This window comes from Hypomesus nipponensis, chromosome 7 (genome assembly GCF_054491055.1).
Source record: "Hypomesus nipponensis isolate SF chromosome 7, ASM5449105v1, whole genome shotgun sequence".
Taxonomy (NCBI): Eukaryota; Metazoa; Chordata; class Actinopteri; order Osmeriformes; family Osmeridae; genus Hypomesus; species Hypomesus nipponensis.
The window spans coordinates 3,280,001-3,299,252 of NC_140367.1; the positions used below are offsets into that span (position 1 = coordinate 3,280,001).

Genomic DNA, 19,252 nt, shown 5'->3' on the forward strand with positions numbered 1-19,252 from the left:
TGTGTGTGTGCTCCCCTGTCCTTTACTGCACTCAGCTCTCCTCATCCCCACCCCCCCCCCCCACCCCCCCCCCATCCCATACCACGTCATTACTTGGCTGCCAGTCACACAGAGAAAGTGGGGGTGTCACCGGGGTCTGTATCTTCAGCGCTTGTTCACCTTGGGGTGGCCTCTGTGAGCTGGTTGACTGGATGAGAGCAAAGCATGACGGTGCCTCAGTCCTGCCATGTAGAACTAGAGACTAAACCGTACCATGCTTGCTACCACCAGAGAGAGAGAGATGGACAGATGGAGAGAGAGAAGTCAGGGTGCTGACAAGCAGAGATGAGTCCAGACTTCCTGTGGACTGGAGTTTCTGTGGAAGTCCTTGGCACCTTGGGTTGCTAAGATACCCGGCAAGACAGCCAGCTTAGAGAGACCGCTCAGCTCCTCTTATCTTGCCTCCTCTTCTCCTCACCCGTGTGTGTGTGTGTGTGTGTGTACTTAGATGTGAATATCAGTATCCTCTAATCCCCTCTCCTCTGTCTTCCCCAGGTCCAGTTGTCCAGCAGCCTCTCTCTCCAGAGTAAAGGCAGACCTGAACCCAGGCTGCATCTACTGGGCCCAGTGCAGCCCAACCCAGCCCCCACCCTCATCCAGATTACATCTGGTTCCACCTGGCATCCTCACCCACTCCAGTCCCAACACAGTCCAGTCCAGTTCAGTTGGGATCCGGCCCAGTCCTTCCAGCTTTCCGTCTTGGGTGACCGGGGCCTTTCCTACGGAGTCCAGTCCAGAGGAGAGAGTGTCGGTCCAGCAGTTCAAGCTGGACGGAGGGGAGCTGAGAGGGGCCGAGGGCCCGGCCTTCGTCCTCAGACACAGAGGGGTCGCCCCCAGCGTTGCCGACGCCGGGACTACAGCCGCCACACACGCCCGAACTACAAATCCCACCAGCCCACGGGAGCAGGATGACGCTCCAGACTCCGCCCATCTCAGCCAAGTCGGCCCCGTGCACAACGAGGTGAGTTTCTCATCACAGGTTCCCACTGGCCCCACTGCTCCACTGCTACCTACACCACAGCCACAGCTGTCTGCCTGAAGCCAGTCCAGCACCTGCCCTGCCCACACAGGAGCCTCTCTGTTGAACAGGCCTCGAGATTTCCATAAGTGTAAATGACGTGGTTCACTTCCCATCATACTAGAGCCATCATTTAAATCAATACGACGGAACCATTGTTACCTTACATGCCGCTATCGCTGACACACGCGAAACAACTCTAAAAGATGTCTCTTGATTGGTTGGATTCAGTGGTCTCTGGAATATACATTCCCTAGTTGGAGAGTGAAGCTGTTTAATAAAGCTCTATGTGTGTAATGTTGACACACAGTGATACATCCCAGTGACAACCTGATTCTGATCCACTGGCTGACAGACCAGTACAGACTGACTGGCTGGCTGGCTCCCTCGCTCTTCCCTGAGAGAGAAACATAAAACTTGTCATAAGTCTTCTGGTGTGGCATGACCATGTTTGAACAGATTCATCGATGAGAAGCTTCATGAGAGCTTTGCTCCAACTCTCTTTCACACCCTCTCTCTCTTTCTTGCTTTCTTTCACTGTCTCTCTCTCTCTCTCTCTCTCTCTCTTGCTCTCTCTCTTTCTCTCTCTCTCTCTCTCTTGCTCTCTCTCTCTCTCTTGCTCTCTCTCTCTCTTGCTCTCTCTCTTTCTCTCTCTCTCTCTTGCTCTCCCTATAAATGGTATTCCGATTGAAACAGCTTTATTGCCATGATAGAGGAACATTTGTTTTGCCAAAACACACAGCGTCCCTGGGTGTAAACCCTGTCCTGGATGAGTCAGAACAGCCCTCCACCCTGGTCAGCCTGTGGTGACGCGCATTCAGGCTGTGTCCCTACACTCCATCCTGCTGCCTGACGTGTGTGTGTGTGTGTGTGTGTGTGCGCGCGCGCGGTGTCGTGCAGTGACCTTCATCCCTGGTCCCTCAGGGCCCACTGTTCTGATTGTTTGTTTTCGTGCTCCAACACACCTCGTCTAAAATGAAAAGTCATTACCAAGCTCTGCGGGAGCCTCATAACCACCCATTCATTTAATCAAGGTGTGCTGGAAGAGGGAACCATCTCAAACACACAGGACAGTGGGCACCGAGGACCAGGGTTGAAGATTGGTCTAGTGGTTCTGATATCTCTCATTAGACGGTTCTGATATCTCTCATTAGACGGTTCTGATATCTCTCTCATTAGACGGTTCTGAGTTAACAGGTGAGAGGGTATTCTGCTGTAAGTTCAGGTTGCCTAGCATTGATGTTTACTGTGTGAGAGGCTGTTGCACTCCAGCTGAGCCCAGCAGGGAGCCTTCAGCACAGCAGAGGGGGCTAGCGAGTGTCCTCCACTATAATGAGACCAGGGGGGCCCTGCTCTTCATCCCAGAGGTAGAATGGGACACACACACAGACACACACAGGTTCTTTCCTCCTTAATTACAAGAAGATGGAGGGAGGGACTACACACAGGCATGGAGGCAGAGACAGAGAGAGAGACAGAGGCAGACAGACAGAGGCAGACAGACAGAGGCAGAGAGACAGAGGCAGAGAGACAGAGGCAGAGAGACAGAGGCAGAGAGACAGAGGCAGAGAGACAGAGGCAGAGAGACAGAGGCAGAGAGACAGAGGCAGAGAGACAGAGGCAGAGAGACAGAGGCAGAGAGACAGAGGCAGAGAGACAGAGGCAGAGAGACAGAGGCAGAGAGACAATCTCGCTCTTTCATCTATGCCTCCAGCCAGGCTTCTTCTTTTCTCTTTCTGAATATTTCACACATTCTCTCTCTCTCACATCTCTCTCTATAGTACAGTCTAGTGTAGCAAATGATTGTGTCTGTCTCTCTGGTCTGATCAGTGGGTCTGTAGGGCAGGGGAGAGGAGTCAGGGGCTCGTGAAAGCTGTTTACACAGTGAGGCACGCACACTCACGCTCTATTCTGTCAGCTGAAAGGTAATCTGGGCCCAGGCTTTTCAGCCGCGTTTGGGGCCTCCCGCCCCAGTCACCAGGGGCCCTACCTAACACCACACCTCACCGCCCTGCTTTTCATACATTGAGTGTGTGTGTTTGAAAGTTTGAATTTCTAGTTTTACCACCGGAGCAGACGACATCTCCAGTACTGTGATGTAGTCGTACATTTCCCTAACAACCAACCGGTTGAGCTTGGGGTGAAGTCAGACCTGTTCTGTACATCAGAACAGGTCTGGATGTCTAGAGATGGTTCAGGTGAAGCCTCTGGGTCAATCTCTAACACCCACACCCAAACACACACACACACACTGTTGCCAGAAGCAGTTGGGGATTTGAGTCCCACCCTTGTTTTGATCTGAGATGCTTTTATCACATTAAACCCTGTGATACAATGGGAAGGCTGTTTACTTCCGTCAGCTAACCAGCCAGGAAGGCAGGCAGACAGGCAGGCACGAAATCAGTCACGAAATCAGTCACAAAATGGAAATACCAGACAAACACTGGAATGTGTTTGGGAGAGGCATGATGTCTTCAACCCTTCAACTTCAGACTACTGTTCCTCTGTTTTCCAACACTGTTTCTTCACAGTCTGGATGGTGTGTGTGTGTGTGTGTGTGTGTGTGTGTGTGTGTGTGTGTGTGTGTGTGTGTGTGTGTGTGTGTGTGTGTGCGCTACTGGGAGAGAAGGAGAAACAGCAATGTGTGCGTGTCACGTGTTGTGTTCTGGCGTCTGCAGGGTTACTGTGTACAAGGGTCAGCAGCACTTCCTTATTGGTCTCGGCGCGCTCTCATTGGCTGAGTGTTTTTTTGGAGAGACCACCCTCTTCCTGGAACATGTGATCGTGGTGTTCCCTTCCAGATGGTTGAGATTGTATACCTTAGCTGAACCGCACAGCCCCCTCCGCTCTCAGACCAGGAGGTCTGCATTTTCACACTTTGACACTTTATAATGTAATTTATGTTTTGGGGTTTTGACTACTGATGATCTTCTAGTATCTTTAGTCTTCCAGTGAAGACATGCACACACTGACGTTACCCACACAGAGGAGGATCCTAAAGAGAGTGGGCCTGAATGGTCGTGTAGGATGGTCACTAAGTGGTCTTGAGACAGAGGGAGGAAGTGAGGTTGTGAGAGTGTGTGTTAGAGTGTGCGCTAATGAGCATTAGTGGGTTAAGGAGACCAGGACTCCTTCATTTCACGTGACTAGAGTCTGTTCCTCGAGGGACACCCTCTATACACACTGCCTGAAGAGTTCTACACCCAGCATATCCATCTCTCTTTGTCTCTCTCTCTCTCTGTCGCTCTCTCACATTCCGTCGCTCTCTCTGTCTCACTCTCTCTCTAAATATCTCTCTCTCTGACCCTCTTTCTTTCTGTCTCTCACCCTCCTGCTCTCTCACTGTCTCTGCATGTTTCTCTCCCTCTGTGTGTGTCTGTCTTTAACTAGTCTATACACTTGTCAGTAGCTCTAGGTCAGGCTCTAGTCTGTAGCTCTAGTCAGTATCTCTGGTCTGTAGCTGTGGTCAGTGTCTCTGGTCTGTAGCTGTGGTCTGTAGCTCTAGGTCTGTAGCTGTGGTCTGTAGCTCTAGGTCTGTAGCTGTGGTCTGTAGCTCTAGGTCAGTAGCTGTGGTCTGTAGCTCTAGGTCTGTAGCTGTGGTCTGTAGCTCTAGGTCAGTAGCTGTGGTCTGTAGCTCTGGTCTGTAGTTGTGGTCTGTAGCTCTAGGTCTGTAGTTGTGGTCTGTAGCTCTAGGTCTGTAGTTGTGGTCTGTAGCTGTGGTCTGTAGCTCTAAGTCAGTAGCTGTGGTCTGTAGCTCTAGGTCTGTAGCTCTAGGTCTGTAGTTGTGGTCTGTAGCTCTAGGTCAGACTCCAAGGCTGGCGTGTCCTCAGCCAGGCTGCTGACTGGCCAGATAAGCTGACTTGGCAGTAGCTTTTCTCTTCATCTGAAAAGGTAATGCCCTGATTGGCCTGTCTGTCAAGGAAGTAGATGGGGCGGGGGTGGAGCTTGCCCCTTCCCCAAAAAACAAACAAACAAAACAAGAGAACGGGACTTGTGTTGACGTGTGTTGTTGTTGTTGTTGTTGTTGACGACAGAGAGGTAAAAGGTTAGTGTTCTAGAAGCTGATTAACACACAAATCCTTCCCATCTTCTTGCAGTGTGCATGGTTAGTGACCTTCAACCCTGGGTTGGTGATGTCACTCTGTCCTGTGGGATCACAGCTGTGGTTGATTAGAACAAAGTTGAAAAGAACATTTCAGAGAAAAGGGAGTGTTCAACTGAAAACATTTGAACAACAAGCTCTGCGCTATCTTCCGCATGTGACTGGACCGAGGGAACGTTCAGACGCACACGCACACACGCGCGCATCAACACGCACGCACTTCCCTTAGTTAATAAGCTTTAATGAAACAGATATGATAAGGTCAATCATGATCCTGCTGTGGGCTAATCACTGCCCTAGACTTGTGTGAGATTATAACATGACTGTATGCACACATGCGCGCACGCACACACACACTCTAATCTGACCTCAGTATACAGACATGCCCAGCAGCCCCTTAGCAGACCCATGACAGACTGGCATCTAACAGGATTACAGAACATTTCAGAGAGAAAGAAAAGATTCCCAGGACCAGGGACCCAGGACCAGGGACCAGGGACCCAGGACCAGGGACCCAGGACCAGGGACCCAGGACCAGGGACCCAGGACCAGGGTCTGAGTATCCGTCCTAGTAGCATACCTAGCCTATCAAGCCTGGACTACCACATCATGTGGTGTATTTGTAGATATGGACAGTGTTAATTGGGTGTCAGATGGCTGACCAGTTAGGGCATCGGGCTATTAATCAGAAGGTTGCTGGTTCGATTCCCGGCTATGCAAAATGACGTTGTGTCCTTGGGCAAGGCACTTCACCCTACTTGCCTCGGGGGGAATGTCCCTGTACTTACTGTAAGCCGCTCTGGATAAGAGCGTCTGCTAAATGACTAAATGTAAAATGTTAATTCTTCTGCCTCTGCCTCGCCTGCCTCTGTCCACAGTCCTCTCTCAGCAGACGTCTTCTCAACAAGCCTCCCAAAGCCCAGTGTCTCCAGTATCTAGGTCACTGGTAAAGCCCTACCCTGCAACGACTATGGATTGGTTTGCTATGGACGGAACTGTATAAGCTACGGCAAGGTGGTTCATCTTTGAATAATTGAGAGCCTGTGCATCACATATCAAGGGCGTTTAGGGTTCCCAGCGATGAGGCCGAGCGTGGAAAGAAGTCTCCTGTGGACAAAAGTTTTCTGGATGAAATATTTGCTCCATGTCAGTTGTGACTAGGGGCCCTCATGGAGTACATGCTATATGCTCCAAAGATCTGCTGTGAATAGGTTTGTGTGTGTGTGTGTGTGTGTGTTGGGGAGGGTGCAGAGAAGCATGTAGTAATGTCTTTGGTAGATTACGTGCATGATGGCTTTCTCGTGGCTGAGTAATTTAGCACAGTGAAGGTCAACACGTGTTTGTGTGTGAGAATACATGGGTGCCCCAAAAGAGAATGTGTGTTTGTGAGCAAGGTCATTGTGCCGTTGTGATGTTTGTCGTCCCGTTACTTTGGGGGTAGGGGGGGGGCATAGCATGTCTGACATACTGAGTTGTGCCGTGTTTGTTACCAGAACGGGATCATTTATGAATGTCTTCCTCAATGTCTGCTGGGTTCTTGAGAACATGACATTCTACGTTTACTTTACTTTGTGTGTGTGTGGGGGGGGGGAGGGACTCAGAGAAGACCATACACCCCTCTTCACCCAAAGACACACACACACAGCTCGTATAAATAGGTAGGCCTGCCCTGCTGTGTTGCAGTGAAAAATATAAAGTCGCTCTAAAAAGGTGTGTGCGTGTGTTTGTGGCTGCAGACTTTTAGAACCTACGCTCCAGGGTGTGTGTGTGTGTGTGTGTGTGTGTGTGTGTGTGTGTGTGTGTGTGTGTGTGTGTGTGTGTGTGTGTGTGTGTGTGTGTGTGTGTGTGTGTGTGTGTGTGTGTGTGTGTGTGTGTGTGTGAGAGAGAGAGTGAGAAGCATGCTTGGAGGGCACCCTGTCGCGCACGCATAGTTAAGTACTAACATGCACAGTCAGAGTTCACACGTGCCCCCCCCCACACACACACACACACACACAGGTTCCTATAACTGATGACAAACCATGACCTTTGTTTACACCTGAGGGGCTAACATTACTGTGTGTGTGTGTGTGTGTGCGTTTTCAGCGTGTACTTAGGTTAGGCCCTGCCTCCTGGCTAGCCAGCTCCATGTTCTTCTCCCTGTCCAAACCCAAACACTGGAAGGGCTTATTAATACTGGAGTTGTGAGGGTGACTGTGTCCTCCAGCCTCACGTTCACAGCTGGGCTTCTGCTGGGACACCTCCAGTGCAGCCAGGAAATGACAAACGTTTTATGTTGACACAGGACTACACACACACACAACAGTGCACGCACATACACACACACAGAGTAAGAGTGCTGAATTGCTCTAGAGTTTAATGATGTGTGTCACCGTACTGCCTATGTTCATGCACACACACACACACACACACACTCACACTCACACACACTTACAGCATTCCCACAACACCGTCATGTTTGTATGTTTTGCCGGCAGCCATGGGAAATGGGTTAGTCATGCATTATAAACACAGCCTGCGTCTACCGCGAAGCTTAGTCTTGATGCAGCCCTGTGTCCATGCATACACACACACACATCCTGGCTTGTCCTCTGGAGTTGTCTCTTCTAACAATCTCACACTAGTATGGTGAAGCCAGACCAGACTGGATTAGACTAGAGCTCACCTCACCAGCCTGACTAGACCAGACGAAACTAGATTAGACTAGACCTCTCCAGTCTGAATACACCAGACCAGATTAGACTAGACCTCACCTCACCAGCCTGACCAGATTACACTAGACCTCACCTCACCAGGCTGACTAGACCTCACCTCACCTCACGAGGCTGTCTAGACCGCACCTCACTAGGCTGACTAGACCTCACCTCACTAGGCTGACTAGACCTCACCTCACTAGGCTGACTAGACCTCACCTCATTAGGCTGACTAGACCTCATCCCCAGCCTGTCTAGACCGCACCTCACGAGGCTGACTAGACCTCACCTCACGAGGCTGACTAGACCTCAACTCACTAGGCTGACTAGACCTCACCTCACTAGGCTGACTAGACCTCACCTCACCAGCCTGTCTAGACCGCACCTCACGAGGCTGACTAGACCTCACCTCACTAGGCTGACTAGACCTCACCTCACTAGGCTGACTAGACCTCACCTCACTAGGCTGACTAGACCTCACCTCACCAGCCTGTCTAGACCGCACCTCACAAGGCTGACTAGACCTCACCTCACGAGGCTGACTAGACCTCACCTCACTAGGCTAACTAGACCTCACCTCACTAGGCTGACTAGACCTCACCTCACGAGGCTGACTAGACCTCACCTCACCTCACCTCACTAGGCTGTGTACAGAAAACAGGACACCGATATCTTGCCTCAGAGCCAGCCTGTGGAAAATGCCACAAAGTGCAGGTCATGCCAATCAATACAATATGAACCACCCCTCCCCCTCTCTGTGTGACCCTGTATGGCCTTTCTGGTGCGAGGAGCATCTGTGAGACTAAACGCGATGAGGTGAAGACATGCGTGTCATGGTGAGCTTCATACTATTCTGTTTCCTGTGTGTTTTATCTGATCTTGAACCCTGCTTGTCTGTTTCCTCAGAGCATGCCTGAGGAGAGGAGAGAGGGACTCGAGGATAGAGAGCAGGCGGAGGATGGAGAGAGGGAGCCTGTGGAGGAGGAGAAGACTCCTGATGAGGGCTTTATGGGCATGAAGCCGTTGCTACAAGCCCACCACGCCATGGAGAAGATGGAGGAGTTCGTACACAAGGTTTGTAATAACGCGCGCGCGCGCACACACACACACACAGATGACTTCTCAGGAATTCTCTCTCTCCCCCTCCTCACCCCTGGTTATCCCCCTCCTCACCCCTGGTTCTCCCCCTCCTCACCCCTGGTTCTCCCCCTCCTCACCCCTGGTTATCCCCCTCCTCACCCCTGGTTCTCCCCCTCCTCACCCCTGGTTCTCCCTGCTCTGAGCCGGTTCGGACAGAGCTCTCAGTGAGGCCAGCCCAGCAATGTGACCTGTGATAAACCAGAACCGGACCCAGACAGAAATAGTTCTTCTCCAACCCTCGCCCCATCTAGGGAAACAAGCATGTCTTGCTGCTGCTGCTGTTGAAATTGCATACACCAGGTTGTCAGTTCCTAAAATGAACCCCTGGAAAGGGCTGTCCTGATGAATGGAGAGCTTGTCAATGACTCATGTTTCTGGTCACATGCTCCCGTATGCCCGCGCGCACTCAAACACGCACACTGTACATCAGACTGGGCCATTCCAGAGGTGGGACTGTCTATAAATACTCTCTTGACCTGATACTGCTGACATATGGTCCCATCCTAAGCTGTCACTCATGACCACCCCTGGCCTTCAGGCAGATTGGTTTAACCCAATATGCACCGTGATTAGCTAACTGGTTTAGAGTGGGCTGGAAATCACCTGGATCATATAATGTTTCTGGCTGCATTCTTGTTGTGTTGTGAAATGTAATTTAGTGGAGCTAGTTCTGTCATTCAGAAGGCACATTCCTACAGATTAGCACATCTGCAGCAGATAGTTCTCAGAGAGGAAGGGAGAAAGGAAGGGAGGAAGGAAAGAAGAATGGAAGGAAGGTAGGAAGGAAGGAAATGAAATAAAGAAGGAAGGCAAGGATGTTGAGTACATGTTCATAGTAGCACTGACCTTAGCATCAGAATGGAATCAGGTCTTTGATTGGTTAAGAGGGTATAATAAACCCTCCTTTTTTCCGTTTCCTCTAATCAGGTATGGGAGGGCCGGTGGCGAGTCATCCCTCATGATGTTCTTCCTGATTGGCTGAAGGACAACGACTTCCTGTTGCATGGGCACCGCCCCCCCATGCCCTCCTTCAGAGCCTGCTTCAAGAGCATCTTCAGGATCCACACTGAAACGGGAAACATCTGGACACATCTGCTTGGTGAGACAAACACACACACACATTCACTCTCACACACACACACACACACACACACATTCTCTCTCACACACATTCACTCTCACACACACATTCACTCTCACACACATTCACTCTCACATTTACAGTTACATTTATTCATTTAGCAGACAATAGTATAATTTACGGTCAGATGGCTGAGCGGCTAGGGAGTCGGGCTATCAATCAGAAGGTTGTTGGTTCGATCCCGGCCGTGCCAAAATGACGTTGCGTCCTTGGGCAAGGCACTTAAGCCTACTTGCCTCGGGAGAATGTCCCTGTACTTACTGTAAGTCTCTCTGGATAAGAGCGTCTGCTAAATGACTAAATGTAAATGTAAATTAGTTACAACAAACCAACAAGTGCAGCAAGTCCCTCAATAAGTGTCATTGTGTTCCTGGAGGAAATAACACTGGATCCAACAAATCATTCCCAAGTACCGTTGTACTCCTGGAACAAGTGAGTCTTAAGCCTTTTCTTGAAGGTGGGGAGGCAGTCAGTGTCTCTGATGGAGGTGGGGAGTTGATTCCACCATTGGGGGGCCAGACAGGAGAAGAGCTTGGGTTGGGAGCGGGCGCTCTTGAGAAGTGAGACCTCCGGACGGTTGTCAGAAGAAGACCTTACTGTAGGTGGCGGGTGTGGGTGTAAGGCTGGAGGAGAGACTGGATGTAGGAATCTACATGACCGGGAGACTGCAGCAATGTGGACTGTGAGGGAGAGCTCGTCATCCATGGTAACCCTGAGGTTCCTGGCAGAGGATGAAGGGGTCACCGTCGCCGATCCCAGGGTGATTGAGAGATCGTGGGAGATGGAGGGTTTGGCTGGGATGATGAGAAGTTCTGTTTTGGCGAGGTTCAGCTGAAGGTGGTGCTCTGTCATCCAGGCGGAGATGTCTGCGAGGCAGGCTTCGATCCTAGCTGAGATCCCCGGATGAGTCAGGTAGGATGAGATCCACTGAAGTGCAGTGCCAGTGATGCCCATCTCAGAAAGTCTAGCGAGTACACACACACACACACAATCTCACAGACACACACAGACACACACACACACACATTTTCATACGGCCCACTCGACAGAACTCAACCCAACGCTGCCCCCTTGTGTCAGTTCGGTGTCTTGCAAGTCAAACCTGGACTGGACTTTAGCTTTCTCTTCCTCCTCCCTTCCGTGTGCCTCTCCCTCCTCACCCAGGCTGCCTGTTCTTCCTGTGTCTGGGGCTCATGTACATGTTCCGGACCAACAAGGCCTTCGTAGCCCCCTTCCAGGAGAAGATAGTCATCGGAGTGTTCTTCCTGGGAGCCATCCTTTGTTTGTCCTTCTCCTGGCTCTTCCACACGGTGTACTGCCACTCCGAGGGCGTGTCACGAGTCTTCTCCAAGTAAGCTCAGTCTACCATCAAAAGGATTGACTATGTCCCATCATGTCGTTTCTGTCTTATCTAAACTTCTCATCGTTTTCTTAGTTTTCTCATTTCTTATCACGCTTTGCCTGCCTGCCTACTTTCTCTCTCCCCTCCTCCCCCCCCCCTCTCCTCCCTCCACCCTCTACTCCTCCCCCCTTCTTCCCTCTCCTGCTCCTCCTCCATCTACATCCCTCTTCCCTCCATCCCCAGGTTGGACTACTCTGGTATAGCCTTCCTGATCATGGGCTCGTTTGTTCCGTGGCTCTACTACTCCTTCTACTGCTCCCCCCAGCCCTGCTTCATCTACCTGATCGTGGTGTGCATCCTGGGCCTAGCCGCCATCACCGTCTCCCAGTGCGACTTCTTCGCCACGCCGCAATACCGCGGCGTCCGAGCAGGTACTGTGAGCGGGTGTCTGTGCGTGGCTTTGTGTGTGTGCGTGTGTGCGTGTGTGTGTGTGTGTGTGTGTGTGTCCTGGGTGTGTGTGTGCGCGTGTCACAGTGTGTAGAGGTAGCTGATTTGAAGAAACTCACTCACTTATTCACCCCTGTGACACCTCGCTCACCCTGTCCTGTCCCTGGTGTCCCCAGGTGTGTTTGTGGGCCTGGGTCTGAGTGGCGTGGTCCCCAGCCTGCACTTTGTCATTTCCGAGGGCTTCCTAAGAGCCACCACCATGGGCCAGATGGGCTGGCTGCTCCTCATGGCCACCCTGTACATCACTGGAGCCTGCCTCTACGCAGCACGCATACCTGAGAGGTTCTTCCCTGGGAAGTGCGACATTTGGGTATGTAGCATGCGTTCACACACGTACATGCAAAGGAGTCAGATGGCTGAGCGGTGAGGGAGTTGGGCTAGTAATCAGAAGGTTGCCGGATCGATTCCCCACCGTGCCAAATTAAGTTGTGTCCTTGGGCAAGGCACTTCACTCGAGGCGGAATGTCCCTGTACTTACTGTAAGTCACTCTGGATAAGAGCGTCTGCTAAATGACTATATGTAAATAGGTACTACACACGTGTGTGAATAGATACTACACACACACACAAATAGATCCTACACGCACACACACACACACACAAATAGATACTACACACACACACAAATAGATACTACACACACGTGTGAATACTCACACACACACAATACCTGTATTTCTCAGGGGTAGAAATCCACCCTTGCCAACCTGTGTCTCCCTCTTCTTCTCCAGTTCCACTCCCACCAGCTGTTCCACATCCTGGTGGTGGCAGGAGCCTTCGTCCACTTCCACGGCGTGTCCAACCTGCAGGAGTTCCGCTACACTGCTGGGGCTGGCTGCGCTGTGGAGGACGCCCTGTGAGCCCTCGTCGTCACGGCAACACACCGCCTGGGGGAGAGACCCACACACACACACACATTCAGACTCTCTCTCACGCACACACACACTTTCTCTCCTCCCGCAGCAAAACAGGCTGCTTTGCCTCCATGTACATCGGTGGAGGACCTCCAGAGAGCAACATTAAAACAGACAGGGAGTTATTTTCCTTGAGTGGGAAACCTATATAACTATGTATGACCTTTTGTTCTGTTGTTTTGAATCTTTGATGGTTTGATTGATTTAATTTGGTTGCATCAAGGTTTTGTTTTGTTTGTTATTGAGACTGGTTTTTCAACCGTCCAAATAATGATGATTTGGAGTTTGTTATGGTTGAATGTTGGATGATACATATTTTTGCTTATGGTGCAGAGAGAAACATAATAGTTTTTTTGCTAAATGCAATGAGGGTTGTCCGGAGGGAAAAACTCTAAATAATTCTAAAAGGAATTGAAAAAGAAAATTTTAAAAACACTAGGTTTTCTCTCAATCTCTCTATGACAAGGGTGTTTGGGTTTGGGATGTGCCGCTTTCAAACCGTTTTTTCATGTAAATAAGATTTCTACATTTTGGGTTATATAGATTTGTATTAAATAAATATATATATAATAACAACAACAAAAAAAGAGATTTTGGACAAGAATAGAAAAGCTGGGGGGGAAAGAAAACAGAGATACAACAAGTAAGACTGAAACAAAAAGTTGTCTTAAACAATTGTTGTAGCTTTGAGGAGCAGCACACTTGCTCATACACACACAGCCTGCGTGCTAGAGATCAACGAGCAGGTCCCAGTTCCCCTTACTGGTCCTTTCTCTGGCTCAAAGACAGGGACCAGGCTGGTTCCCCATGGTGTTCTTCCCCCCCCCCCTCCCAGACCCAGGTCTAGGGAACGCCAGGGTGCTACTGTGTGACAGTGGTTTCACCCTCCTTCGATCAGATCAATAAGAAGAACAACAAGTGCATCTCAAGAGTGTTTGGGTTAGGTGTCTTTTCGTTTTTCAGTTTTCAGCACCATTTTTTATGTTTTATTGTTTACCATGACCGTTGATAAAAAGCTTTATTTTCAACTTTATTTTATTTTTCTTGCCCAGCCGCACTTGGGTGGACATGATGATGATGATGTTGGTTTGTTTTGATCTGTAGTTATTTGGGAATGGATGAGTTCAATGATCAATGCAGGTTGAGACCGTCCATTCATCTGTTTTTTCATCGTTTATCTATTTCCAAATTGTCCAGGACCAGGGCAGAAAGAGACAGCGTTGTCTTTGATTAGCTTGTCTTCTGCCACAGTTCGAAAGCTCCCAGACAGCTCTTCTATCCCCAGCTAAGGTAGAAGGGTGAAGGGGGGGGGGGGGGGCTGTGTTTAAAGCTTGTATCTGTTGCAGTGTTGCAGTTCAGTTTCTCCTGTAGTACTCAAGGTAGTACCTCAATGTAGAAAAGAGAGTCCAAGGGGCTGATCAAACCCATTTTTCTAGAGTTTTCTGACGATTTTGGGGTTAGTTTTAGTCAACTCCACACAGGACCGCGCTACCAGACTGCAGCGGTCTTGTGGGACTGTCCCGCTACCGGAAACATCGGAGGAACCTGCTGCTGTGTTGTTTAAATGTTTGTTTTTTTTGTTTTTGAGGCGGGTGGAGGGGGGGAGTGCATTTTTTGTTTGTTGTTGAAGCACACATAGTGTTGTGGAAGAGTGTATGATTGCAATAGACCTTTATATCTACTGTATTGTTCAAATAAAAGTTTTTTTGGAAACTTGTTCTTGTTTTTATTGTACTGTTTTTATTACAAGTCAAACTGCAACGATAATGAAATAACAAAATAATGTTTACACTGTGCCGTAACAGTGACTTGATAGATCTGTTTTATTTAGATGAATAGACAGACATAAAACATCTATCGGTGGTGACATCGATTGCTGAGCAGCTATTCGATCCAACTTTCTCTTCGGATCCAGGCAGCTATATCAACTCGTGACTCTCGAAGAAGGTTCCACTTGACCTAGCTTGAAATTCACTGTTGGGTTGTATTTCATCTCTTGGAACTGCAATGGCGAAATCTGTTAAATTAAACACCGGTGCAGAAATGCCTATTGTTGGTCTTGGGACATGGAAGGTGAGTTTCTAAATAATATTACAAGTGTCAAAAGCGATTAACACAAGTACTTGCATTTCGCTAGCATAATGGCTAGTATAGCTACAAAGTAGCTAGTTATATCAATCGTGCAGTGCACACATTACATTGAATGATTGCCAGTTGCAAGCCTTTGTTGAATTGAGAAGTTTTCTTCGTCGTTTAATTTTGAAAGCCAATTAATGGGATATGAAATATTCATGCATCGCTTCACTCGCTTGATAATGCTACTTTTAACAGCTGTACAGCTATAGCCAACACAAAATATGCACATTGATTAATAATATGTAGGCCTATAATATAGCGACTGACTAAACATTTTGTTTACGTAAATGTTGTATAGTTTTTCTCATCAGGTCTAGTATCTATATAGAGGAGGTAAAAAACGTCGATCTGTCTCTGACCCATCAGTCCCCGCCAGGTAAAGTGACGGAGGCGGTGAAAGCTGCCATCTCTGCAGGGTACAGGCACATCGACGGAGCCTTCGTCTACCAGAACGAGACAGAGGTGGGAGAAGGAATAAACGCCATGGTGAAAGACGGCGTGGTGAAGAGAGAGGACCTGTTTGTCGTCAGCAAGGTGAGACACGAGGGCGCCTCCACTTATACAGGATGTTTACACTCCCGTGTTGAGCGAGTCGGCAGCAGCCTGGTTGTAATGAATGATGCAGACAGAATCATGCAGTTTATGATGTGCCATCAACTGAAATCTCTAGCCTCCATGTTTACTTCTTATTTCCTCTCTTTTTCTTATTGTGTTTAGGGTGGGGTATGATATTGTGAAATGACACTGTTAATGTTGCTACATATACTTAAATCGTTAAATATCCATAACTCCTCTTTCCAGCTGTGGTGCACCTTCCATGAGAAGTCTCTGGTTAAGGGAGCCTGTCAGAAAACTCTCAGTGATCTCAGCCTGGACTACCTAGATCTTTACCTTGTTCACTGGCCAATGGGCTTCCAGGTAGAATCGGGGTGTTTATTATAATCTAATTCTACTATTGTAGTTTTTTGTGGACTTCAGTATCTGTTGTGCTTTTCATGGAAGTTAAATCAACACTGGTTTGCAGGCTGGCTCTGAGCTTTTCCCACTTGACAGTGAAGGGTTGACCATCACAGATGGAACCAACTTCCTGGACACCTGGGAGGTGAGAGTGACGATAACTCATTCACATCCCTGCATCCCCTTCGTTTTCATCTGTAGGTCAACTGTTTCATTGCAAAACAATGAGTCATATTCATATTCGTTCCTGTTTCTGCTGACCTTCTGACCAGGCCATGGAGGAGCTGGTGGATGCAGGGCTGGTCAAGGCCATTGGCATCTCAAACTTTAACAAGGATCAGATTGAAACCCTCCTGAACAAACCAGGCCTCAAGTACAAACCTGCCAACAACCAGGTACAGGGATTCATTTCATACCCAGAAACTCACAGGTATATCACAGAGAGAGCAACTGCGTCAGTAGCTATGCAGTCTGATTGTCTGCTGTAACAGGAAGAACAAAAATAATTCTGCCAGCCCTGAGGGGGTTTCTAGAACTCTCTGTAAAGGCCAGAGCCCTGTGATGTCATTACGATGTCGTTATCTCTCATTTCCTGCCATCTTATTGGCAGAGAACAGTCTGACAGTGGCAGGGTGCTCCAGGGCCAGACATCAGGGCTGTCATGGTGACCTTCAATCGCTGCTGTTTGTCTGAGACACCTGCCCAGTAAATGCCCTGCTTCTCTCAACCATGGAGTCACCATCCCAGCTGTCTCTGCTTTCGATGCATTCTCTTGACGCTAGATGACTTTCACAGATGGCAGAACGACCCAAAAAGTGTTGCCCCTTCCTCGCAGTGCTCATACTTGTGTTACTCAAAGTGCATCATTAACTTACTGATCAATGTCTATACTCCTTTGTTTTAATTGTCACATACAGCTATTAATTAGTGTGTGTGTGTGTGTGTGTGTGTTCAAACCTGTCACCAACCAGGTATTGGGAAATTGTGTTTTTCCAGCTCTTGTACAAAAAACCAAGGACATTCTTTTTTAAACCTTGATAAAGCAAATGTATACATTGTAATATTGCATATTATAATTATAATGTGTTTCTGTGCGTGATGACATTCATTCTGTACATGATGACACGTTATGTGTGTGTGTGTTTAGATTGAGTGCCACCCCTACCTGACCCAGGAGAAGCTGATCAGCTACTGTCACTCTAAGGGCATCTCTGTGACGGCCTACAGTCCTCTGGGCTCCCCAGACAGACCCTGGTCAGATCACACTGCCCTGCTCACCAACACCCACAGCACACATCCACACAGCTGTCACACACTAGCCTCCTCACTGCCCTGCTCACCAACACCCACAGCACACATCCACACAGCTGTCACACACTAGCCTCCTCACTGCCCTGCTCACCAACACCCACAGCACACATCCACACAGCTGTTACACACTAGCCTCCTCACTGCCCTGCTCACCAACACCCACAGCACACATCCAAACAGCTGTTACACACGAGCCTCCTCACTGCCCTGCTCACCAACACCCACAGCACACATCCAAACAGCTGTTACACACTAGCCTCCTCACTGCCCTGCTCACCAACACCCACAGCACACATCCACACAGCTGTTACACACGAGCCTCCTCACTGCCCTGCTCACCAACACCCACAGCACACATCCAAACAGCTGTTACACACGAGCCTCCTCACCTACTCCCACTCTGCCGGTCCTTATGAACAGTCTCGAGCCCCAGGTTTGACTGGCGGTGACACCGTGTGTCCTTGTGTGTTTGGTCCAGGGCCAAGCCAGATGACCCCTCTCTCCTGGACGACCCCAACATCAAGGCCATCGCTGAGAAGTACAAAAAGACTTCCGCTCAGGTGCCTCTCAGAGACAGGGGTTGTGTGAAATTCACACAAAATGTTATGGTGTTATGCACCTAATTAATGTTCTGGCAGCAGCAACATCTGACCTATGAACCCACCTTACCCTCCAGGTCCTGATCAGGTTCCAAGTCCAGAGGAACGTCATCGTCATCCCCAAGTCCATCACTCCTCAGCGCATCCAGGAGAACTTCCAGGTAGAAGACCCTAGTTATTCACGTACTCCGATGACCACTAGGATGTCCATGGACTGTTGGACACATTTTCCTCTTTGAGATGTTGCTTGTTTTGAAATGGTAAAACTGTTGTGTGTGTGTGTGTGTGCGTGCGTGTGCAGGTGTTTGACTTTAAGCTGACCGAGGACGAGATGAAGATCATTCTGGGGTTCAACAGAAACTGGAGGGCCTGTCCCATGCATTGGTGAGACCACAACAATAACAACCTGGGAAGCACAGTGTTATCCATCTGTTTAAGGAACAAGACTAGTTTAATATTCTACCTTGAACGAGCACCGTGTCTCTCTAAATAATACATTCTTCTCTCTCCTTCCTCCTCTCTCTTCTATCCAGGGGCGTGAAGCATAATGATTACCCATTCAATGCAGAGTTCTGAAGGAACATACTTTACTGTTTACACCAGAGCTACTATTTTATGCTGGGGCTTGCTACTGTTGATTAGTCTTAAAAAGGAATGGAAATGCTATTTGAGGTTCATGAGGATTGATGGTAGATTGACGGTAGGATCTCCTTTCCTCCTGTTTTGGGATAAAAACACAAGCCTTTAAATGGCCTAAAACAGCAGTGTTCAACAACTTCTTCCTGTGACCCTCTTTCTAAAGGATTGAACCCTGATAACGTGATCACTGAACATGCAGCTGTGCATCTGTCTGAATGTGATATTGGATGTTTCACATTGAACATGTTTTAAAGGGTAGGATGTGATGTATTGATAGGATGAATGTTATTGGGAGCTAGTGTTTTTTTTGTGTCTTTTTGGTTTTACAATTTATGTAGAATTGATGCATAGCTTAGGTATGATTGACGCATATTTGTTTTGTAAAAATAACCTTAAAAAAATATATATGTTTCCCATACCTGAAAATGTATCATCCGGTCAATGTATTAACAAATACTTGAACAAGAACAGGTGTGTGATATCACATATCTCAATATGAATTATGACTAATTTGATTTGGGGATATTGAAACACTTAATTTCCAGTCATGAATCCCACTAGGTCATAGACCTCTCCTGGCAACGCCCAGTCTCATGATGAGAAGGCATTTTTGTTCTGTGTGACACAGCAGGATATGAAACTGCGGTTTCTGTATTTCCTTTCTTATGCAATAAATCTTTTGTCTGCGTGTGCGATAGTTTGTTGCGTGACAAA

At 48.6% G+C, this 19,252-nt stretch overlaps 2 protein-coding genes and 1 long non-coding RNA gene across 5 annotated transcripts in view; 2 read left to right on the forward strand and 1 right to left on the reverse strand.

Annotated features, from left to right (window-relative positions):
- adipor2 (adiponectin receptor 2) overlaps positions 1-14,609 on the forward strand; it is a 20,931-nt gene extending 6,322 nt beyond the window's left edge. For 2 of the 3 annotated variants that reach the window (XM_084701076.1, XM_084701078.1), the window contains 7 exons: positions 535-1,000; positions 8,759-8,926; positions 9,920-10,091; positions 11,298-11,484; positions 11,719-11,906; positions 12,099-12,292; positions 12,714-14,609. In XM_084701076.1, coding sequence (XP_084557202.1) covers positions 8,762-8,926; positions 9,920-10,091; positions 11,298-11,484; positions 11,719-11,906; positions 12,099-12,292; positions 12,714-12,842 — 1,035 coding nt within the window. In that variant the 5' untranslated portion in view covers positions 535-1,000; positions 8,759-8,761 and the 3' untranslated portion in view covers positions 12,843-14,609. Of the gene's footprint in view, positions 1-534; positions 1,001-6,037; positions 6,371-8,758; positions 8,927-9,919; positions 10,092-11,297; positions 11,485-11,718; positions 11,907-12,098; positions 12,293-12,713 lie in introns of those variants that run through there. The other variant, XM_084701077.1, reaches the window with a different exon arrangement.
- Positions 14,456-15,517, reverse strand: LOC146276354 (uncharacterized). The gene is made up of 2 exons (XR_014762415.1): positions 15,392-15,517; positions 14,456-14,913 (listed from the first exon to the last, which is right to left on the reverse strand). It is a non-coding gene; the product is annotated as an uncharacterized LOC146276354 (long non-coding RNA).
- LOC146276355 (aldo-keto reductase family 1 member B1-like) lies at positions 14,797-19,226 on the forward strand. The gene is made up of 10 exons (XM_084701081.1): positions 14,797-14,969; positions 15,399-15,566; positions 15,834-15,950; positions 16,057-16,134; positions 16,262-16,384; positions 17,137-17,243; positions 17,779-17,860; positions 17,977-18,060; positions 18,201-18,283; positions 18,433-19,226. The coding sequence occupies exons 1-10, from the start codon at positions 14,904-14,906 to the stop codon at positions 18,473-18,475; spliced, it is 951 nt and encodes a 316-aa protein (XP_084557207.1). The 5' UTR covers positions 14,797-14,903; the 3' UTR covers positions 18,476-19,226.
- The last annotated feature ends 26 nt before the right edge of the window (positions 19,227-19,252 follow it).